Below are 23,874 nucleotides of genomic sequence, written 5' to 3' on the forward strand. Positions count from 1 at the left end.
TGGCGCACTAGATGTACTAGGGGCCTCCTGTATGGGCAAGACTGGTGTAGACGAAGGAGGGGATGATGCAGTACCATGCTTACTCCCCTCACTTGAGGAATCATCTTGGGCATCATTTTTACTAAAAAAATTTTATGACATAAAATACATATAGTTAAATGAGAAGGAACCTTGGTTTCCCCACAGTCAGAACACAATCTATCTGGTAGTTCAGACATGTTAAACAGGCATAAACTTGATAACAAAGCACAAAAAACGTTTTAAAATAAAACCGTTACTGTCACTTTAAATTTTAAACTAAACACACTTTATTACTGCAATTGCGAAAAAGTATGAAGGAATCGTTCAAAATTCACCAAAATTTCACCACAGTGTCTTAAAGCCTTAAAAGTATTGCACACCAAATTTGGAAGCTTTAACCCTTAAAATAACGGAACCGGAGCCGTTTTTATATTTAACCCCTTTACAGTCCCTGGAATCTGCTTTGCTGAGACCCAACCAAGCCCAAAGGGGAATACGATACCAAATGATGCCTTCAGAAAGACTTTTCTATGTAACAGAGCTCCACACACATGCAGCTGCATGCCATGCTGTCCTCAAAAACAAGTGCGCCATACCGGCGCGAAAATGAGGCTCTGACTATGATTAGGGAAAGCCCCTAAAGAATAAGGTGTCAAAAACAGTGCCTGCCGATATAATCATATCAAAATACCCAGAATAAATGATTCCTCAAGGCTAAATATGTGTTAATAATGAATCGATTTAGCCCAGAAAAAGTCTACAGTCTTAATAAGCCCTTGTGAAGCCCTTATTTACTATCTTAATAAACATGGCTTACCGGATCCCATAGGGAAAATGACAGCTTCCAGCATTACATCGTCTTGTTAGAATGTGTCATACCTCAAGCAGTAAGAGACTGCACACTGTTCCCCCAACTGAAGTTAATTGCTCTCAACAGTCCTGTGTGGAACAGCCATGGATTTTAGTTACGGTGCTAAAATCATTTTCCTCATACAAACAGAAATCTTCATCTCTTTTCTGTTTCTGAGTAAATAGTACATACCAGCACTATTTTAAAATAACAAACTCTTGATTGAATAATAAAAACTACAGTTAAACACTAAAAAACTCTAAGCCATCTCCGTGGAGATGTTGCCTGTACAACGGCAAAGAGAATGACTGGGGTAGGCGGAGCCTAGGAGGGATCATGTGACCAGCTTTGCTGGGCTCTTTGCCATTTCCTGTTGGGGAAGAGAATATCCCACAAGTAAGGATGACGCCGTGGACCGGACACACCTATGTTGGAGAAATCTTGTACCCACCTAATGTTAGTTTATTACATGACTGCAGAGATATCATGTAACTACCTAATGTTAGTTTATTACATGACTGCAGAGATATCTTGTACCCACCTAATGTTAATTTATTACATGACTGCAGAGATATCATGTAACTACCTAATGTTAGTTTATTACATGACAGCAGAGATATCTTGTACCCACCTAATGTTAGTTTATTACATGACAGCAGAGATATCTTGTAACTACCTAATGTTAGTTTATTACATGACAGCAGAGATATCTTGTAACTACCTAATGTTAGTTTATTACATGACTGCAGAGATATCTTGTACCCACCTAATGTTAGTTTATTGCATGACTGCAGAGATATCTTTTAACTACCTAATGTTAGTTTATTGCATGACGGCAGAGATATCTTGTAACTACCTAATGTTAGTTTATTGCATGACGGCAGAGATATCTTGTAACTACCTAATGTTAGTTTATTGCATGACGGCAGAGATATCTTGTACCCACCTAATGTTAGTTTATTGCATGACTGCAGAGATATCTTGTAACTACCTAATGCTAGCTTATTACATGACGGCAGATATATCTTGTAACTACCTACTGTTAGTTTATTACATTACTGCAGAGATATCTTGTAACTACCTAATTTTAGTTTATTGCATGACTGCAGAGATATCTTGTAACTACTTAATGTTAGTTTATTACAAGACTGCAGAGATATCTTGTAACTACCTAATTCTAGTTTATTACATGACTGCAGATTGATATCTTGTAACTACCTAATGCTAGTTTATTACATAACTGCAGAGATATCTTGTACCCACCTAATGCTAGTTTATTACATGACTGCAGAGATATCTTGTAACTACCTAATGTTAGTTTATTACATAACTGCAGAGATATCTTGTAACTACCTAATGTTAGTTTATTACATAACTGCAGAGATATCTTGTACCCACCTAATGCTAGTTTATTACATGACTGCAGAGATATCTTGTAACTACCTAATGTTAGTTTATTACATGACTGCAGAGATATCTTGTACCCACCTAATGTTAGTTTATTACATGACTGCAGAGATATCTTGTAACTACCTAATGTTAGTTTATTACATGACAGCAGAGATATCTTGTAACTACCTAATGTTAGTTTATTACATGACTGCAGAGATATCATGTAACTACCTAATGTTAGTTTATTACATAACTGCAGAGATATCTTGTAACTACCTAATGCTAGTTTATTACATGACTGCAGAGATATCTTGTAACTACCTAATGTTAGTTTATTACATAACTGCAGAGATATCTTGTACCCACCTAATGCTAGTTTATTACATGACTGCAGAGATATCTTGTAACTACCTAATGTTAGTTTATTACATGACTGCAGAGATATCTTGTACCCACCTAATGTTAGTTTATTACATGACTGCAGAGATATCTTGTAACTACCTAATGTTAGTTTATTACATGACAGCAGAGATATCTTGTAACTACCTAATGTTAGTTTATTACATGACTGCAGAGATATCATGTAACTACCTAATGTTAGTTTATTATATAACTGCAGAGATATCTTGTACCCACCTAATGCTAGTTTATTACATGACTGCAGAGATATCTTGTAACTACCTAATGTTAGTTTATTACATAACTGCAGAGATATCTTGTACCCACCTAATGCTAGTTTATTACATGACTGCAGAGATATCTTGTAACTACCTAATGTTAGTTTATTACATGACTGCAGAGATATCTTGTACCCACCTAATGTTAGTTTATTACATGACTGCAGAGATATCTTGTAACTACCTAATGTTAGTTTATTACATGACAGCAGAGATATCTTGTAACTACCTAATGTTAGTTTATTACATGACTGCAGAGATATCATGTAACTACCTAATGTTAGTTTATTACATGACTGCAGAGATATCATGTAACTACCTAATTCTAGTTTATTACATGACTGCAGATTGATATCTTGTAACTACCTAATGCTAGTTTATTACATAACTGCAGAGATATCTTGTAACTACCTAATGCTAGTTTATTACATGACTGCAGAGATATCTTGTAAAAACAAGGTATTTATTTTCATTTAAATTTATAGAGAGTAAAGTTATATAGAGCAAAGGTAATAAGCAGGTTAACAATATATGCGAATTACAAAAACCCTCTGTTGTGTCTGTATAAGATAAGATTCTGATTACAGTAAACAATGAGATCGTTAATAAAGTAGATCATTTATAGGTGTTTAAACCTACAGAAACTTTACACTTATAGAAAACTGGCAATTTTTTTTTTTTACTCTTTATACAGAACGTTAAATATTAAAGTGAAAGTAAAGGAAGGGTATTCGTCATTAAGATTTGAAATATATATTAAAAAAGTAAATTTATGCTTACCTGATAAATTAATTTCTTCTATGGTACGACGAGTCCACGGATTCATCCTTTACTTGTGGGATATTATCCTCCTGCTAACAGGAAGTGGCAAAGAGCACCACTGCAGAGCTGTCTATATAGCTCCTCCCTTAGCTCCACCCCCCAGTCATTCGACCAAAGGTACAGGAAGAAAAAGGAGAAACTAAAAGGTGCAGAGGTGACTGAAGTTTAAATAAAAAAAAAATATAATCTGTCTTAAAATGACAGGGCGGGCCGTGGACTCGTCGTACCATAGAAGAAATGAATTTATCAGGTAAGCATAAATTTAATTTTCTTTTATAAGGTACGACGAGTCCACGGATTCATCCTTTACTTGTGGGATACAATAACAAAGCTATAGGACATGGATGAACGGGAGGGACAAGACAGATGCCTAAACAGAAGGCACCACTGCTTGAAGAACTTTTCTCCCAAAAATAGCCTCCGAAGAAGCAAAAGTATCAAATTTATAACATTTGGAAAAGGTATGAAGTGAAGACCAAGTCGCAGCCTTACAAACCTGTTCAACAGAAGCATCATTTTTAAAAGCCCATGTGGAAGCCACCGCTCTAGTAGAGTGAGCTGTAATTCTTCCAGCAGTCTTGTATGCCAAACGGATGATGCTTTTCAGCCAAAAAGAAAGAGAGGTAGCCGTAGCTTTTTGACCTCTACACTTTCCAGAATAGACAACAAACAAAGAAGATGTTTGACGGAAATCTTTGGTCGCTTGCAAGTAAAACTTCAAAGCACGAACCACGTCCAAGTTGTGCAACAGACGCTCCTTCTTAGAGGAAGGAAAAACTATAACAACCTTAGGAAGAAATCCAGGTTTGGTACGTAAAACCACCTTATCAGAATGAAAAACAAGATAAGGCGAGTCGCATTGCAATGCAGATAGTTCAGAAACTCTTCGAGCCGAAGAGATAGCAACTAAAAACAGAACCTTAATATCTATGGAATGCATAGGTTCAAACCGAACCCCTTGAAGAACTTTAAGAACTAAATTCAAACTCCATGGCGGAGCAACAGGTTTAAACACAGGCTTGATTCTAACTAAAGCCTGACAAAACGACTGAACATCTGGAACATCTGCCAGACGCTTGTGCAGTAAAATTGACAAAGCAGATATCGGTCCCTTTAGGGAACTAGCTGATAACCCCTTCTCCAATCCTTCTAGGAGAAAGGACAAAATCCTAAGAATCCTGATCTTACTCCATGAGTAGCCTTTGGATTCACACCAATAAAGATATTTACGCCATATCTTATGATAAATCTTCCTAGTGACAGGCTTTCGAGCCTGAATCAAGATATCTATGACCAACTCTGAGAAACCCCGCTTGGATAAAATCAAGCGTTCAATCTCCAGGCAGTCAGCCGCAGAGAAACTAGATTTGGATGCTGGAACGGACCTTGAATGAGAAGGTCCCGTCTCAGTGGTAGTGTCCATGGTGGTAGAGATGACATGTCCACCAGGTCTGCATACTAAGTCCTGCGTGGCCACGCAGGTGCTATCAAAATCACCGAAGCTCTCTCCTGTTTGATTCTGGCAATCAGACGAGGGAGGAGAGGAAATGGTGGAAACACATAAGTCAGGTTGAACGACCAAGGTACTGCTAGAGCATCTATCAGTACTGCTTGAGGATCCCTTGATCTGGACCCGTAACAAGGAAGTTTGGCGTTCTGACGAGACGCCATCAGATCCAATTCTGGTGTGCCCCATTGATGAATCAATTGTGCAAACACCTCCTGATGGAGTTCCCACTCCCCCGGATGAAAAGTCTGACGACTTAGAAAATCCGCTTCCCAGTTCTCCACTCCTGGGATATAGATTGCTGATAGATGGCAAGAGTGAGTCTCTGCCCATCGAATTATTTTGGTAACCTCTATCATCGCTAGAGAACTCTTTGTTCCCCCCTGATCATTGATATATGCTACAGTCGTGATATTGTCCGACTGGAATCTTATGAATCTGGCCGAAGCCAGCTGAGGCCACGTCTGAAGCACATTGAATATCGCTCTCAATTCTAGAATATTTATCGGGAGGAGAACCTCCTCCTGAGTCCACACTCCCTATGCTTTCAGGGAATTCCAGACTGCACCCCAGCCCAATAGGCTGGCGTCCGTCGTCACTATGACCCATGCTGGCCTGCGGAAACACATTCCCTGGGACAGATGATCCTGTGACAACCACCAAAGAAGAGAGTCTCTGGTCTCTTGATCCAGAGTTATCTGAGGAGACAAATTTGCATAATCCCCATTCCACTGTTTGAGCATGCATAGTTGCAGTGGTCTTAGATGCAAGCGAGCAAACGGAACTATGTCCATTGCCGCTACCATTAGTCCGATTACCTCCATACACTGAGCCACTGATGGCCGAGGAATAGAATGAAGAGCTCGGCAGGTGGTTAAAATCTTTGATTTCCTGACCTCCGTCAGAAAAAATTTCATGTCTACCGAATCTATCAGAGTTCCCAGGAAAGGAACTCTTGTGAGAGGGGTAAGTGAACTCTTTAACGTTCACCTTCCACCCGTGAGATCTTAGAAAAGCCAACACAATGTCCGTGTGAGATTTGGCTAGTTGGTAAGTTGATGCCTGACTTAAGATATCGTCCAGATAAGGCGCCACTGCTATGCCCTACGGCCTTAGGACCGCCAGAAGGGACTCTAGCACTTTTGTGAAAATTCTGGGAGCTGTGGCCAACCCGAAGGGAAGAGCCACAAATTGGAAAATCTTGTCCAGAAAGGCGAACCTGAGAAACTGATGATGATCTTTGTGGATAGGGATGTGCAGATACGCATTCTTTAAATCCACGGTGGTCATATATTGACCCTCCTGGATCATTGGTAAAATAGTCCGAATGGTCTCCATCTTGAAGGATTGGACTCTTAGGAATTGGTTTAGGATCTTGAGATCTAAAATTGGTCTGAAGGTTCCCTCTTTTTTGGGAACCACAAACAGATTGGAGTAAAACCCCTGCCCCTGTTTTGTTTTTGGAACTGGGCAGATTACTCCCATGGTATATAGGTCTTCTACACAGCGTAAGAACGCCTCTCTTTTTGTCTGGTTTACAGACAATCGAGAAAGATAGAATCTCCCCCTTGGAGGGGAATCTTTGAAGTCTAGAAGATACCCCCGGGTCACAATTTCTAAACCCCAGGAGTCCTGAACGTCTCTTGCCCAAGCCTGAGCAAAGAGAGAAAGTCTGCCCCCTACTAGATCCGGTCCCGGATCGGGGGCTGCCCCTTCATGCTGTCTTGGTGGCAGCAGCGGGCTTCTTGGCCTGTATACCTTTGTTCCAAGTCTGGTTAGGTCTCCAGACGGACTTGGATTGAGCAAAATTCCCCTCCTGCTTTGCAGCAGGGGAGGAGGAAGAGGGACCACCTTAGAAGTTTCGAAAGGAACGAAAATTACTTTGTTTGGTCCTCATCTTACTTGTCTTATTCTGAGGAAGGGCATGGCCTTATCCTCCAGTGATGTCTGAAATGATCTCTTTCAGTTCAGGCCCGAATAGGGTCTTACCCTTGAAAGGGATGGCTAAAAGCTTAGATTTTGATGACACGTCAGCAGACCAGGACTTAAGCCATAACGCTCTACGCGCTAAAATGGCAAAAACATAATTTATGTAAGAACTTACCTGATAAATTCATTTCTTTCATATTAGCAAGAGTCCATGAGCTAGTGACGTATGGGATATACATTCCTACCAGGAGGGGCAAAGTTTCCCAAACCTCAAAATGCCTATAAATACACCCCTCACCACACCCACAATTCAGTTTAACGAATAGCCAAGAAGTGGGGTGATAAGACAGGAGCGAAAGCATCAAAAATAAGGAATTGGAATAATTGTGCTTTATACAAAAAAAAAAAAAAAAAAAAATCATAACCACCACAAAAAAGGGTGGGCCTCATGGACTCTTGCTAATATGAAAGAAATGAATTTATCAGGTAAGTTCTTACATAAATTATGTTTTCTTTCATGTAATTAGCAAGAGTCCATGAGCTAGTGACGTATGGGATAGCAGATACCCAAGATGTGGAACTTCCACGCAAGAGTCACTAGAGAGGGAGGGATAAATAAAAGACAGCCAATTCCGCTGAAAAAATAATCCACAACCCAAATCAAAAGTTTTAATCCAAATAATGAAAAAAACTGAAATCATAAGCAGAAGAATCAAACTGAAACAGCTGCCTGAAGTACTTTTCTACCAAAAACTGCTTCAGAAGAAGAAAACACATCAAAATGGTAGAATTTAGTAAAAGTATGCAAAGAAGACCAAGTTGCTGCTTTGCAAATCTGATCAACAGAAGCTTCATTCCTAAAAGCCCAGGAAGTAGAAACTGACCTAGTAGAATGAGCCGTAATCCTTTGAGGCAGGGACTTCCCCGACTCCACATAAGCATGATGAATCAAAGACTTTTAACCAAGACGCCAAAGAAATGGCAGAAGCTTTCTGACCTTTCCTGGAACCAGAAAAGATAACAAATAGACCAGAAGTCTTTCTAAAATCTTTAGTAGCTTCAACATAATATTTCAAAGCTCTTACTACATCCAAAGAATGTAAAGATCTCTCCTTTGAATTCTTAGGATTAGGGCATAATGAAGGGACAACAATTTCTCTACTAATGTTGTTAGAATTCACAACCTTAGGTAAAAATTGAAATGAAGTCCGCAACACCGCCTTATCCTGATGAAAAATCAGAAAAGGAGATTCACAAGAAAGAGCAGATAACTCAGAAACTCTTCTAGAAGAAGAGATGGCCAAAAGGAACAAAACTTTCCAAGAAAGTAATTTAATATCCAGAGAATGCATAGGTTCAAACGGAGGAGCCTGTAAAGCCCTCAGAACCAAATTAAGACTCCAAGGAGGAGAGATTGACTTAATGACAGGCTTGATGCGAACCAAAGCCTGCACAAAACAATGAATATCAGGAAGATTAGCAATCTTTCTGTGAAAAAGAACAGAAAGAGCAGAGATTTGTCCTTTCAAAGAACTTGCAGATAAACCTTTATCCAAACCATCCTGAATAAATTGTAAAATTCTAGGAATTCTAAAAGAATGCCAGGAGAACTTATGAGAAGAACACCAAGAAATGTAAGTCTTCCAGACTCGATAATAAATCTTCCTAGACACAGATTTACGAGCCTGTAACATAGTATTAATTACGGAGTCAGAGAAACCTCTATGACTAAGAATCAAGCGTTCAATTTCCATACCTTCAAATTTAATGATTTGAGATCCTGATGGAAAAATGGGCCTTGAGATAGAAGGTCTGGTCTTAACGGAAGTGTCCAAGGATGGCAACTGGCCATCCGAATGAGATCCGCATACCAAAACCTGTGAGGCCATGCTGGAGCTACCAGAGGTACAAACGAACGTTCCATTAGAATTTTGGAAATCACTCTTGGAAGAAGAACTAGAGGCGGAAAGATATAGGCAGGATGATAATTCCAAGGAAGCGACAACGCGTCCACTGCTTCCGCCTGAGGATCCCTGGATCTGGACAGATACCTGGGAAGTTTCTTGTTTAGATGAGAGGCCATCAGATCTATTTCTGGAAGTCCCCACATTTGAACAATCTGAAGAAATACCTCTGGGTGAAGAGACCATTCGCCCGGATGTAACGTCTGGCGACTGAGATAATCCGCTTCCCAATTGTCTACACCTGGGATGTGAACCGCAGAAATTAGACAGGAGCTGGATTCCGCCCATACAAGTATCCGAGATACTTCTTTCATAGCTTAAGGACTGTGAGTCCCACCTTGATGATTGACATACGCCACGGTTGTGACATTGTCCGTCTGAAAACAAATAAACGACTCTCTCTTCAGAAGAGGCCAGAACTGAAGAGGCCAGAACTGAAGAGCTCTGAAAATCGCACGGAGTTCCAAAATGTTGATTGGTAATCTCGCCTCCTGAGATTCCCAAACCCCCTGCGCTGTCAGAGATCCCCATACAGCTCCCCAACCTGAAAGACTCGCATCTGTTGAGATCACAGACCAGGTTGGGCGAACAAAAGAGGCCCCTTGAATTAAACGATGGTGATCCAACCACCAAGTCAGAGAAGACCGAACATTGGGATTTAAGGATATTATCTGTGATATCCTTGTATAATCCCTGCACCACTGGTTCAGCATACAAAGCTGAAGAGGTCTCATGTGAAAAGGAGCAAAGGGGATCGCGTCCGATGCAGCAGTCATGAGACCTAGAATTCCCATGCAAAAAGCTACCGAAGGGAATGATTGAGACTAAAGGGTTCGACAAGCTGAAACCAACTTCAGACGTCTCTTTTCTGTTAGAGACAAATTCATGGACACTGAATCTATTTGAAAGCCCAAAAAGGTTACCTTTGTCTGAGGAATCAAAGAACTCTTTGGTAAATTGATCCTCCAACCATGTTTTTGAAGAAACAACACAAGTTGATTCGTATGAGATTCTGCAGAATGTAAAGACTGAGCAAGTACCAAGATATCGTCCAAATAAGGAAATACCGCAATACCCTGTTCTCTGATTACAGAGAGAAGGGCACCGAGAACCTTTGAAAAGATCCTTGGAGCTGTTGCTAGGCCAAACGGAAGGGCAACAAACTGGTAATGCTTGTCTAGAAAAGAGAATCTCAGAAACTGAAAGTGATCTGGATGAATTGGAATATGAAGATATGCATCCTGTAAATCTATTGTGGACATATAATGCCCTTGCTGAACAAAAGGCAGAATAGTCCTTATAGTCACCATTTTGAATGTTGGTATTCTTACATAACGATTCAATATTGTTAGATCCAGAACTGGTCTGAAGGAATTCTCCTTCTTTGGTACAATGAATAGATTTGAGTAAAACCCCAGACCCCGTTCCAGAACTGGAACTGGTACAATTACCCCAGCCAACTCTAGATCTGAAACATTTCATTAACGCCTGAGCCTTCATTGGGTTTACTGGAATGCGAGAGAGAAAAAAAATCTTCTCACAGGAGGTCTTATCTTGAAACCTATTCTGTATCCTTGAGAAACAATGTTCTGAATCCAAAGACTGTGAATCGAATTGATCCAAATATCTTTGAAAAATCGTAACCTGCCCCCTACCAGCTGTGCTGGAATGAGGGCCGCACCTTCATGCGGATTTAGGAGCTGGTTTTGACTTTCTGAAAGGCTTGGATTTATTCCAGACTGGAGGTTTCCAAACGGAAACCGTTCCTTTAGGGGAAGGGTCAGACTTCTGTTCTTTATTCTGACGAAAGGAACAAAAACGATTAGCCCTGTATTTACCTTTAGATTTTTTGACCTGAGGCAAAAAGGTTCCTTTCCCCCCAGTAATAGTTGAAATAATAGAATCCAACTGTGAACCAAATAATTTATTACCTTGGAAAGAAAGAGAAAGCAAAGTTGACTTAGAGGTCATATCTGCATTCCAAGATTTAAGCCATAAAGCTCTTCTAGCTAAGATAGCTAAAGACATATACCTGACATCAATTCTAATGATATCAAAAATGGCATCACAAATAAAGTTATTAGCATGTTGAAGAAGTTTAACAATGCTATAAGCATTATGGTCTGACACTTGTTGCGCTAAAGCCTCCAACCAGAAAGTTGAAGCTGCAGCAACATCAGCCAAAGAAATAGCAGGTCTAAGAAGATTACCTGAACATAAATAAGCTTTCCTTAGAAAGGATTCAAGCTTCCTGTCTAAAGGATCCTTAAAGGAAGTACTATCCGCCGTAGGAATAGTAGTACGCTTAGCAAGAGTAGAAATAGCCCCATCAACTTTAGGGATTTTATCCCAAAACTCTAATCTATCAGATGGCACAGGGTACAATTTCCTAAACCTTTGAGAAGGAGTAAATGAAGTACCCAGACTATTCCATTCCCTAGAAATTACTTCTGAAATAGCATCAGGAACTGGAAAAACTTCAGGAATAACTACATGAGGTTTAAAAACCGAATTTAAACGCTTAGTAGATTTAGTATCAAGAGGACTAGATTCCTCCATATCTAATGCAATTAACACTTCTTTAAGTAAAGAACGAACAAACTCCATCTTGAATAAATATGAAGATTTATCAGTGTCAATATCTGAGGCTGAATCTTCTGAACCAGATAGATCCTCATCAGAAACAGATAAGTCAGAATGATGACGGTCACTTAAAAATTCATCTGAAATATGAGAAGTTTTAAAAGACCTTTTACGCTTACTGGAAGGAGGAATAACAGACAGAGCCTTCCTAATAGATTTAGAAACAAATTCTTTTACATTAACAGGGACATCCTGAACGTTAGATGTTGAAGGAACAACAACAGGTAATGGATTATTACTAATGGAAATACAATCTGCATTAGAAAGTTTATCATGACAGTTATCACAAACAACAGCTGGAGGAACAGTTACCAAAAGTTTACAACAGATGCACTTAACTTTGGTAGAACCAGCATCAGGCAGCGTCTTTCCAGAAGTAGATTCTGATCCAGGGTCATAATGTTGAGACATCTTGCAATATGTAATAGAAAAAACAACATATAAAGCAAAATTATCAAATTCCTTAAATGACAGTTTCAGAAATGGGAAAAAATGCCAAATGAACAAGCCTCTAGCAACCAGAAGCAATGAAAAATGAGACTGAAATAAAGTGAAAAAAAAAGGTGGAGACAAGAATGACACCCACATTTTTTGGCGCCAAGAATAACGCCCACATTATTGGCGCCAAGTACAACGCCCATATATTTTTTGGCGCCAAGTATGACGCCACATCCTGTGACGCCGAAAAAAACGACGCCCACAATTTTGGCGCAAAAAAACGTCTGAACGTCAAATATGACGCAACCATACGCAAACTTCTGGCGTCAATTAGGGCGCCGGAAATGACAATTTTTGCGCCAAAAAAGTCTGCGCCAAAGAATGACGCAATAAATTGAAGCATTTTCAGCCCCCGCGAGCCTAAAAGCCCACAGGGAAAAAAAGTCAATTGAAAAAATTCTTAAGGTAAGAAAAAAATATTTCATATGCATTATCCCAAATAATGAAACTGACTGTCTGAAATAAGGAATACTGATTATCCTGAATCATGGCAAATATAAGTTTAAACACATATTTAGAACTTAACATATAAAGTGCCCAACCATAGCTTAGAGTGTCATAAAAAATAAGACTTACTTACCCTAAGACACTCATCTACATATAGTAGATAGCCAAACCAGTACTGAAACGAGAATCAGTAGAGGTAATGGTATAAAAACAGAATTTATGTTTACCTGATAAATTACTTTCTCCAACGGTGTGTCCGGTCCACGGCGTCATCCTTACTTGTGGGATATTCTCTTCCCCAACAGGAAATGGCAAAGAGCCCAGCAAAGCTGGTCACATGATCCCTCCTAGGCTCCGCCTACCCCAGTCATTCGACCGACGTTAAGGAGGAATATTTGCATAGGAGAAACCATATGGTACCGTGGTGACTGTAGTTAAAGAAAATAAATTATCAGACCTGATTAAAAAAACCAGGGCGGGCCGTGGACCGGACACACCGTTGGAGAAAGTAATTTATCAGGTAAACATAAATTCTGTTTTCTCCAACATAGGTGTGTCCGGTCCACGGCGTCATCCTTACTTGTGGGAACCAATACCAAAGCTTTAGGACACGGATGAAGGGAGGGAGCAAATCAGGTCACCTAAATGGAAGGCACCACGGCTTGCAAAACCTTTCTCCCAAAAATAGCCTCAGAAGAAGCAAAAGTATCAAACTTGTAAAATTTGGTAAAAGTGTGCAGTGAAGACCAAGTCGCTGCCCTACATATCTGATCAACAGAAGCCTCGTTCTTGAAGGCCCATGTGGAAGCCACAGCCCTAGTGGAATGAGCTGTGATTCTTTCGGGAGGCTGCCGTCCGGCAGTCTCGTAAGCCAATCTGATGATGCTTTTAATCCAAAAAGAGAGAGAGGTAGAAGTTGCTTTTTGACCTCTCCTTTTACCAGAATAAACAACAAACAAGGAAGATGTTTGTCTAAAATCCTTTGTAGCATCTAAATAGAATTTTAGAGCGCGAACAACATCCAAATTGTGCAACAAACGTTCCTTCTTTGAAACTGGTTTCGGACACAGAGAAGGTACGATAATCTCCTGGTTAATGTTTTTGTTAGAAACAACTTTAGGAAGAAAACCAGGTTTAGTACGTAAAACCACCTTATCTGCATGGAACACCAGATAAGGAGGAGAACACTGCAGAGCAGATAATTCTGAAACTCTTCTAGCAGAAGAAATTGCAACTAAAAACAAAACTTTCCAAGATAATAACTTAATATCAACGGAATGCAAGGGTTCAAACGGAACCCCCTGAAGAACTGAAAGAACTAAATTGAGACTCCAAGGAGGAGTCAAAGGTTTGTAAACAGGCTTAATTCTAACCAGAGCCTGAACAAAGGCTTGAACATCTGGCACAGCAGCCAGTTTTTTGTGAAGTAACACCGACAAGGCAGAAATCTGTCCCTTCAGGGAACTTGCAGATAATCCTTTTTCCAATCCTTCTTGAAGGAAGGATAGAATCCTAGGAATCTTAACCTTGTCCCAAGAGAATCCTTTAGATTCACACCAACAGATATATTTTTTCCAAATTTTGTGGTAAATCTTTCTAGTTACAGGCTTTCTGGCCTGAACAAGAGTATCAATAACAGAATCTGAGAACCCTCGCTTCGATAAAATCAAGCGTTCAATCTCCAAGCAGTCAGCTGGAGTGAAACCAGATTCGGATGTTCGAACGGACCCTGAACAAGAAGGTCTCGTCTCAAAGGTAGCTTCCAAGGTGGAGCCGATGACATATTCACCAGATCTGCATACCAAGTCCTGCGTGGCCACGCAGGAGCTATCAAGATCACCGACGCCCTCTCCTGATTGATCCTGGCTACCAGCCTGGGGATGAGAGGAAACGGCGGGAACACATAAGCTAGTTTGAAGGTCCAAGGTGCTACTAGTGCATCCACTAGAGCCGCCTTGGGATCCCTGGATCTGGACCCGTAGCAAGGAACTTTGAAGTTCTGACGAGAAGCCATCAGATCCATGTCTGGAATGCCCCACAGCTGAGTGACTTGGGCAAAGATTTCCGGATGGAGTTCCCACTCCCCCGGATGCAATGTCTGACGACTCAGAAAATCCGCTTCCCAATTTTCCACTCCTGGGATGTGGATAGCAGACAGGTGGCAGGAGTGAGACTCCGCCCATAGAATGATTTTGGTCACTTCTTCCATCGCTAGGGAACTCCTTGTTCCCCCCTGATGGTTGATGTACGCAACAGTTGTCATGTTGTCTGATTGAAACCGTATGAACTTGGCCCTCGCTAGCTGAGGCCAAGCCTTGAGAGCATTGAATATCGCTCTCAGTTCCAGAATATTTATCGGTAGAAGAGATTCTTCCCGAGACCAAAGACCCTGAGCTTTCAGGGTTCCCCAGACCGCGCCCCAGCCCATCAGACTGGCGTCGGTCGTGACAATGACCCACTCTGGTCTGCGGAATGTCATCCCTTGTGACAGGTTGTCCAGGGACAGCCACCAACGGAGTGAGTCTCTGGACCTCTGATTTACTTGTATCTTCGGAGACAAGTCTGTATAGTCCCCATTCCACTGACTGAGCATGCACAGTTGTAATGGTCTTAGATGAATGCGCGCAAAAGGAACTATGTCCATTGCCGCTACCATCAACCCGATCACTTCCATGCACTGAGCTATGGAAGGAAGAGGAACGGAATGAAGTATCCGACAAGAGTCTAGAAGCTTTGTTTTTCTGGTCTCTGTCAGAAAAATCCTCATTTCAAAGGAGTCTATTATTGTTCCCAAGAAGGGAACCCTTGTTGACGGGGATAGAGAACTCTTTTCCACGTTCACTTTCCATCCGTGAGATCTGAGAAAGGCCAGGACAATGTCCGTGTGAGCCTTTGCTTGAGGAAGGGACGACGCTTGAATCAGAATGTCGTCCAAGTAAGGTACTACAGCAATGCCCCTTGGTCTTAGCACAGCTAGAAGGGACCCTAGTACCTTTGTGAAAATCCTTGGAGCAGTGGCTAATCCGAAAGGAAGCGCCACGAACTGGTAATGTTTGTCCAGGAATGCGAACCTTAGGAACCGATGATGTTCCTTGTGGATAGGAATATGTAGATACGCATCCTTTAAATCCACCGTGGTCATGAATTGACCTTCCTGGATGGAAGGAAGAATAGTTCGAATGGTTTCCATCTTGAACGATGGAACCTTGAGAAACTTGTTTAAGATCTTGAGATCTAAGATTGGTCTGAACGTTCCCTCTTTTTTGGGAACTATGAACAGATTGGAGTAGAACCCCATCCCTTGTTCTCTTAATGGAACAGGATGAATCACTCCCATTTTTAACAGGTCTTCTACACAATGTAAGAATGCCTGTCTTTTTATGTGGTCTGAAGACAACTGAGACCTGTGGAACCTCCCCCTTGGGGGAAGCCCCTTGAATTCCAGAAGATAACCTTGGGAGACTATTTCTAGCGCCCAAGGATCCAGAACATCTCTTGCCCAAGCCTGAGCGAAGAGAGAGAGTCTGCCCCCCACCAGATCCGGTCCCGGATCGGGGGCCAACATTTCATGCTGTCTTGGTAGCAGTGGCAGGTTTCTTGGCCTGCTTTCCCTTGTTCCAGCCTTGCATTGGTCTCCAAGCTGGCTTGGCTTGAGAAGTATTACCCTCTTGCTTAGAGGACGTAGTACCTTGGGCTGGTCCGTTTCTACGAAAGGGACGAAAATTAGGTTTATTTTTTGCCTTGAAAGGCCGATCCTGAGGAAGGGCGTGGCCCTTACCCCCAGTGATATCAGAGATAATCTCTTTCAAGTCAGGGCCAAACAGCGTTTTCCCCTTGAAAGGAATGTTAAGTAGCTTGTTCTTGGAAGACGCATCAGCCGACCAAGATTTCAACCAAAGCGCTCTGCGCGCCACAATAGCAAACCCAGAATTCTTAGCCGCTAACCTAGCCAATTGCAAAGTGGCGTCTAGGGTGAAAGAATTAGCCAATTTGAGAGCATTGATTCTGTCCATAATCTCCTCCAAAGGAGGAGAATCACTATCGACCGCTCTTATCAGATCATCGAACCAGAAACATGCAGCTGTAGCGACAGGGACAATGCATGAAATTGGTTGTAGAAGGTAACCTTGCTGAACAAACATCTTTTTAAGCAAACCTTCTAATTTTTTATCCATAGGATCTTTGAAAGCACAACTATCCTCTATGGGTATAGTGGTGCGTTTGTTTAAAGTGGAAACCGCTCCCTCGACCTTGGGGACTGTCTGCCATAAGTCCTTTCTGGGGTCGACCATAGGAAACAATTTTTTAAATATGGGGGGAGGGACGAAAGGAATACCGGGCCTTTCCCATTCTTTATTAACAATGTCCGCCACCCGCTTGGGTATAGGAAAAGCTTCTGGGAGCCCCAGCACCTCTAGGAACTTGTCCATTTTACAAAGTTTCTCTGGGATGACCAACTTGTCACAATCATCCAGAGTGGATAATACCTCCTTAAGCAGAATGCGGAGATGTTCCAACTTAAATTTAAATGCAATCACATCAGGTTCAGCCTGTTGAGAAATGTTCCCTGAATCAGTAATTTCTCCCTCAGACAAAACCTCCCTGGCCCCATCAGACTGGGTTAGGGGCCCTTCAGAAATATTATTATCAGCGTCGTCATGCTCTTCAGTATCTAAAACAGAGCAGCCGCGCTTACGCTGATAAGTGTTCATTTTGGCTAAAATGTTTTTGACAGAATTATCCATTACAGCCGTTAATTGTTGCATAGTAAGGAGTATTGGCGCGCTAGATGTACTAGGGGCCTCCTGAGTGGGCAAGACTCGTGTAGACGAAGGAGGGAATGATGCAGTACCATGCTTACTCCCCTCACTTGAGGAATCATCTTGGGCATCATTATCATTATCACATAAATCACATTTATTTAAATGAATAGGAATTCTGGCTTCCCCACATTCAGAACACAGTCTATCTGGTAGTTCAGACATGTTAAACAGGCATAAACTTGATAACAAAGTACAAAAAACGTTTTAAAATAAAACCGTTACTGTCACTTTAAATTTTAAACTGAACACACTTTATTACTGCAATTGCGAAAAAACATGAAGGAATTGTTCAAAATTCACCAAATTTTCACCACAGTGTCTTAAAGCCTTAAAAGTATTGCACACCAAATTTGGAAGCTTTAACCCTTAAAATAACAGAACCGGAGCCGTTTTGAACTTTAACCCCTTTACAGTCCCTGGTATCTGCTTTGCTGAGACCCAACCAAGCCCAAAGGGGAATACGATACCAAATGACGCCTTCAGAAAGTCTTTTCTAAGTATCAGAGCTCCTCTCACATGCGACTGCATGCCATGCCTCTCAAAAACAAGTGCGCCACACCGGCGCGAAAATGAGGCTCTGCTTATGCTTTGGGAAAGCCCCTAAAGAATAAGGTGTCTAAAACAGTGCCTGCCGATATTATTATATCAAAATACCCAGATAAAATGATTCCTCAAGGCTAAATATGTGTTAATAATGAATCGATTTAGCCCAGAAAAAGTCTACAGTTTTAATAAGCCCTTGTGAAGCCCTTATTTACGATCGTAATAAACATGGCTTACCGGATCCCATAGGGAAAATGACAGCTTCCAGCATTACATCGTCTTGTTAGAATGTGTCATACCTCAAGCAGCAAGAGACTGCACACTGTTCCCCCAACTGAAGTTAATTGCTCTCAACAGTCCTGTGTGGAACAGCCATGGATTTTAGTGACGGTTGCTAAAATCATTTTCCTCATACAAACAGAAATCTTCATCTCTTTTCTGTTTCTGAGTAAATAGTACATACCAGCACTATTTCAAAATAACAAACTCTTGATTGAATAATAAAAACTACAGTTAAACACTAAAAAACTCTAAGCCATCTCCGTGGAGATGTTGCCTGTACAACGGCAAAGAGAATGACTGGGGTAGGCGGAGCCTAGGAGGGATCATGTGACCAGCTTTGCTGGGCTCTTTGCCATTTCCTGTTGGGGAAGAGAATATCCCACAAGTAAGGATGACGCCGTGGACCGGACACACCTATGTTGGAGAAAGAGTATATCGTCGATCTGAAAAGGGAGGTAAGAGATGAATCTCTACGACCGATAACAGAGAACCTATGAAATAGATCCCGTAGAAGAAGACCATTGAATTCAAATAGGCAATACTCTCTTCACATCCCTCTGACATTCACTGCACTCTGAGAGGAAAACCGGGCTCCAGCCTGCTGCAAAGCGCATATCAACGTAGAATCTAGCACAAACTTACTTCACCACCTCCATGGGAGGCAAAGTTTGTAAAACTGAATTGTGGGTGTGGTGAGGGGTGTATTTATAGGCATTTTGAGGTTTGGGAAACTTTGCCCCTCCTGGTAGGAATGTATATCCCATACGTCACTAGCTCATGGACTCTTGCTAATTACATGAAAGAAACCTGAATTCTTTGCCGCTAATTTAGCCAGTTGAAAAGCGGCATCTGTAATGAAAGAATTAGCTAGCTTGAGAGCCCTAATTCTATCCAGAATATCATCTAATGGGGTCTCAACCTGAAGAGCCTCCTCTAGAGCCTCGAACCAAAAAGCAGCTGCAGTAGTTACAGGAACAATGCACGCTATAGGTTGCAGAAGAAAACCCTGATGAATAAATATTTTCTTTAGGAGACCCTCTAATTTTTTATCCATAGGATCTTGGAAAGCACAACTGTCCTCAATAGGTATAGTTGTACGCTTAGCCAGGGTAGAAATAGCTCCCTCCACCTAAGGGACCGTCTGCCACGAATCTCGCATGGTGTCTGATATGGGAAACATTTTCTTAAAAGTAGGAGGGGGAGAAAAGGGAATACCTGGTCTATCCCACTCCTTAGCAACAATGTCCAAAATCCTCTTAGGGACCGGAAAAACATTAGTGTAGGCAGGAACCTCTAGATATCTGTCCATTTTACACAATTTCTCTGGAACTACAATAGGGTCACAATCATCCAGAGTCGCTAAAACCTCCCTGAGCAACAAGCGGAGGTGTTCTAGCTTAAACTTAAAAGCCGTCATATCTGAGTCTGTCTGAGGGAACATCTTTCCTGAATCAGAAATCTCTCCCTCAGACAGCAAATCCCTCACCCCCAACTCAGAACATTGTGAGGGTACATCGGATATGGCTAATAAAGCGTCAGAGGGCTCAGCATTTACTCTCACACCAGACCTACTGCACTTCCCCTGCAACCGAGGCAGCTTAGATAAAACCTCTGTGAGGGTAGTATTCATAACTGCGGCCATATCTTGCAGGGTGAAAGAATTGGACGCACTAGAATTACTTGGCGTCGCTTGTGCGGGCGTTAATGGTTGTGACACTTGGGGAGAATTAGATGGCATAACTTGATTCCCTTCTGACTGAGAATCATCCTGCGACATACTTTTATTAGCTAAAATATGTTCTTTGCAATTTATTGCCCTTTCAGTGCATGAGGGACACATTTTAAGTGGGGGTTCCACAATGGCTTCCAAACACATAGAACATTGGCTTTCCTCAATGTCAGACATGTTGAACAGGCTAGTAATGACCACAAACAAGCTTGAAAACACTTTATTTAGTGAAAAAATAACAATCTTGAAAAAAAAAAACGGTACTGCGCCTTTAAGAGAAAAAAAGCATACACGTTTTGCAAAACTGCTTTAAAATACACCAATCGTTTCAATTTTTTTATATAAGATTCAATTTATGCAGCTAAGTTTGCCCCACAAAGAAAGTAACACTTAACCCTTTACTGTGAAAAACCGGATAGTTAATAAGGCCTTAATCTGGAAAAAAACACCCCCAGCACTGAAAAAAATGGGGTTAAAGCTTCAATTTGGCCCAACACTTCCACAAGGGCCACCGGAGTTGGAGCTTGCTGCTTGCTTTGTAAATACAACTGCGCAACTGAGGCGCGAAAATAGGTCCCGCCCATCTCACTCAATGTTTTTTCAGCCTAAATGAACCGCACCAGAGCGGTTCCAAACTAGCCATGTGGGTTCTGAAACCCAAAAAAAGAAGCCAAGTGTACATTCAAAGTTTCAAAAAACATAGCCAAAAATGTTATCAGCACTCCCAGTTCAAAAACCGTTTGCCCACAAACATTCAAACTCAGTGTCAACCATTTTTTTATTAGCCCCTATATGCAAGCTTAGTAATACCCCTCTTCTCTTTAGGATTACTGCTTACCCTTACCCTTATGGGGATACTCGGGAATATATATAACAGCGCTTAGACTTAAAATACTTTTGCCTCTCTCTGTAAACCCCCTTCCTGGTCACGAATTTGAGATAATTTTTAGTTGAGAGTGGCGCTACTAAAAGCTAAAAAGTATTAAAAACTATGAGAGAAAATAAATTTGTTACCTATTAAATATGTTTTTTATGTATATACTTCACCTAAATTTTATAGAAAATTAAATATCATAGAAAATTAAATATCCATAAAAATAAGTTTCCCTCTATTGAAATAACCGTTGCTAGAATAGGATGATTAAATGTGTTCTATTCACAAAATTTGTGGACATTGTTACTTTACTAAGAAAGACTCAAAAAAATCTGGGCTCTCTCATTAACATTAATATTATATTATTATCTGTTTTTACTTTGTGAGTCATTAGCGACATATTTTATCTATATAGACATACAGCTGTGTATTTTATATATTTTTAGGTATTTTAAATTATATGATTGTAACACAATAAATACTTTTGATTGCACAAATGCATTTGAAATTTATGTGAATAGAACACATTTAATCATCCTATTCTAGCAACGGTTATTTCAATAGAGGGAAACTTATTTTTATGGATATTTAATTTTCTATGATATTCAATTTTCTATAAAATTTAGGTGAAGTATATACATAAAAAACATATTTAATAGGTAACACATTTATTTTCTCTCATAGTTTTTAATACTTTTTAGCTTTTAGTAGCGCCACTCTCAACTAAAAATTACCTTATGGGGATACTGTCAGCCTTTCTGAAATACCACAGTCTCTCCAGAAAAAATGACTGAACATACCTCACTGCTATATAGCATGAAAAAGTTCCTCACACTGAAGTTTCTTGTACTCCTCAGCCATTCTGTGGGAACTGCTCTGGATCTTAGTGACAAATGCTAAGATCATCAGCCTCTAGGCAGAAGTCTTCATCCATCTGCTGCCTGAGAGTAAATAGTACACACCGGTACCATTTAAAATAAAACACTCTTGCTTGAAGAAAATAAAAACTAACATTTTATCACCTCTTTCACTTTACCCTTCCTAGTACTTAGAGTAGGCAAAGAGAATGACTAGGGGTGGAGCTATATAGACAGCTCTGCTGTGGTGCTCTTTGCCACTTCCTGTTAGCAGGAGGATAATATCCCACAAGGATGAATCCGTGGACTTGTCGTACCTTATAGAAGAAATAAAGGTTACTTTAATTTATCAGGAATCTAAGCTAAGGAGCTGGCCCATTTTTTATTCAGCACCCTGGATAGTGCTTGCTGATTGTTGTCTACATTTAGCCACCAATCAGCAAGAGCTACCCAGGTGCTAAACCAAAAATGGTCTGGTCCTAAGTTTACATTCCTGCTTTTCCATTAAAGATAGCAAGAGAACAAATACAAATTTATAATAGGAGTAAATTAGAAAGTTGCTTAAAATTGCATGCTCCTTTTAATACAGATTTTGTGACACCTATTTTTAGTTTATTGTAATTTACTTATCACATTATAGGCTTATATAACCTTGTTTTAGCGCACAAATTAGTTTGCTATTTCATCTGCAAACCCTAAATATCTATTTCAAAAGGGCAACATTAAAAATAGCCTATTAGATGTACAAAATCCTGCCACATGTTTATATTAGAAATGACAACACTTACAATAAATACTGTCTGAGCACTCACCTGCTGCGCTGGGGTGTACGTGTACTATCTGTATTCACAACTGAGATCCCAGAGGAACTGTCCAGCTCATGCACAGACAAACAAGGTGACTTTTGTTCAGTGTTAGAGGCATGGCTTCTTCTAGGAGATGCTTCCCAATTACACTCATCGTCAGATTTCCTTTTGGTGACTGAAGGGGAACCTGGCACCTCTATGGAGCGTCTTTCATCAAATCTTTGCTGTGGTTAAAATAAATATACGTTACGCTTTCTCACTAAAACCCTACACCTACTATCAGAGATAAGACAAGGGGAACTAATCTTAGGGGGCGATTTTAACCTTGTATGGGACCAAAATGCTGATAGATTAGGCCCCAAGATTTCTACAATAGATAGATCAGTCTCTTCCCTATCTAAAGCATTTAGATCCTTAATTTGTCAATATAATTTATATGATGTATGGAGATCTTTACACCCTCAGGGAAGAGACTTCAGATTTTACTCCACCCCTCACAAGTCACATACTCGAATAGACTATTTCTTTGTTCCCGCCAAATTACTAGATAAAACATCGCAAGTGAAAATAATCCCAGTTTCGTGGGCGGACCACGATGCACTGCATATGATACTAGACGCACACTCCTCACCACATATAGGCCCGAGTTGGCGACTGAGAGATTATTTACTAACAGACCCACCTACCAAAGTAGCAATACAAGAAATAATTACAAACTTCCTTGAGATAAATGATAACCCCCAAACCTCTGATGAAAATATATGGGCCACACTTAAAGCTGTATTGAGAGGGCACTTGCTTGACATAGAGGCTGACAATAGACGAAAAAGAGGAGCAACCCTCTCCTCTCTGGTTATCCAAGCTAGAACACTAAGAGAACAATTAACCAAGTCATATTCCATTACCACTAACGACAAGCTACAAGAGGTTAACAGGCAAATATTAGATGCTGAACTTTTAAAGACACATAACACCTTAGAGAAATTCAAACGATTATACTACCATTTCGGTAACAAAGCCACTTCCTTGCTAGCTAAAAAACTACGCCACCGTTCTGCACAATCTAGGATACAATTAATCAAAAATGAACAAGGCCAACCTGTCTCAGCCCCGAGAGACATAGGCAAAGTCTTCAAAGACTTCTACCAGTCACTGTACAACATTGAGACAGACAACTCTAAACCCCACTCCTCTATGACAGATACGTCCA

At 40.6% G+C, this 23,874-nt stretch overlaps 1 protein-coding gene across 1 annotated transcript in view; it reads right to left on the reverse strand.

Annotated features, from left to right (window-relative positions):
* Window positions 1-23,874, reverse strand: part of BDP1 (B double prime 1, subunit of RNA polymerase III transcription initiation factor IIIB) — a 437,422-nt gene that overhangs the window by 98,112 nt on the left and 315,436 nt on the right. Inside the window, exon 31 of the mRNA XM_053701442.1 lies at window positions 22,671-22,888. Coding sequence (XP_053557417.1) covers window positions 22,671-22,888 — 218 coding nt within the window. The remainder of the gene's footprint in view (window positions 1-22,670; window positions 22,889-23,874) is intronic.

Source organism: Bombina bombina, chromosome 2 (genome assembly GCF_027579735.1).
Source record: "Bombina bombina isolate aBomBom1 chromosome 2, aBomBom1.pri, whole genome shotgun sequence".
Lineage (NCBI taxonomy): Eukaryota > Metazoa > Chordata > Amphibia > Anura > Bombinatoridae > Bombina > Bombina bombina.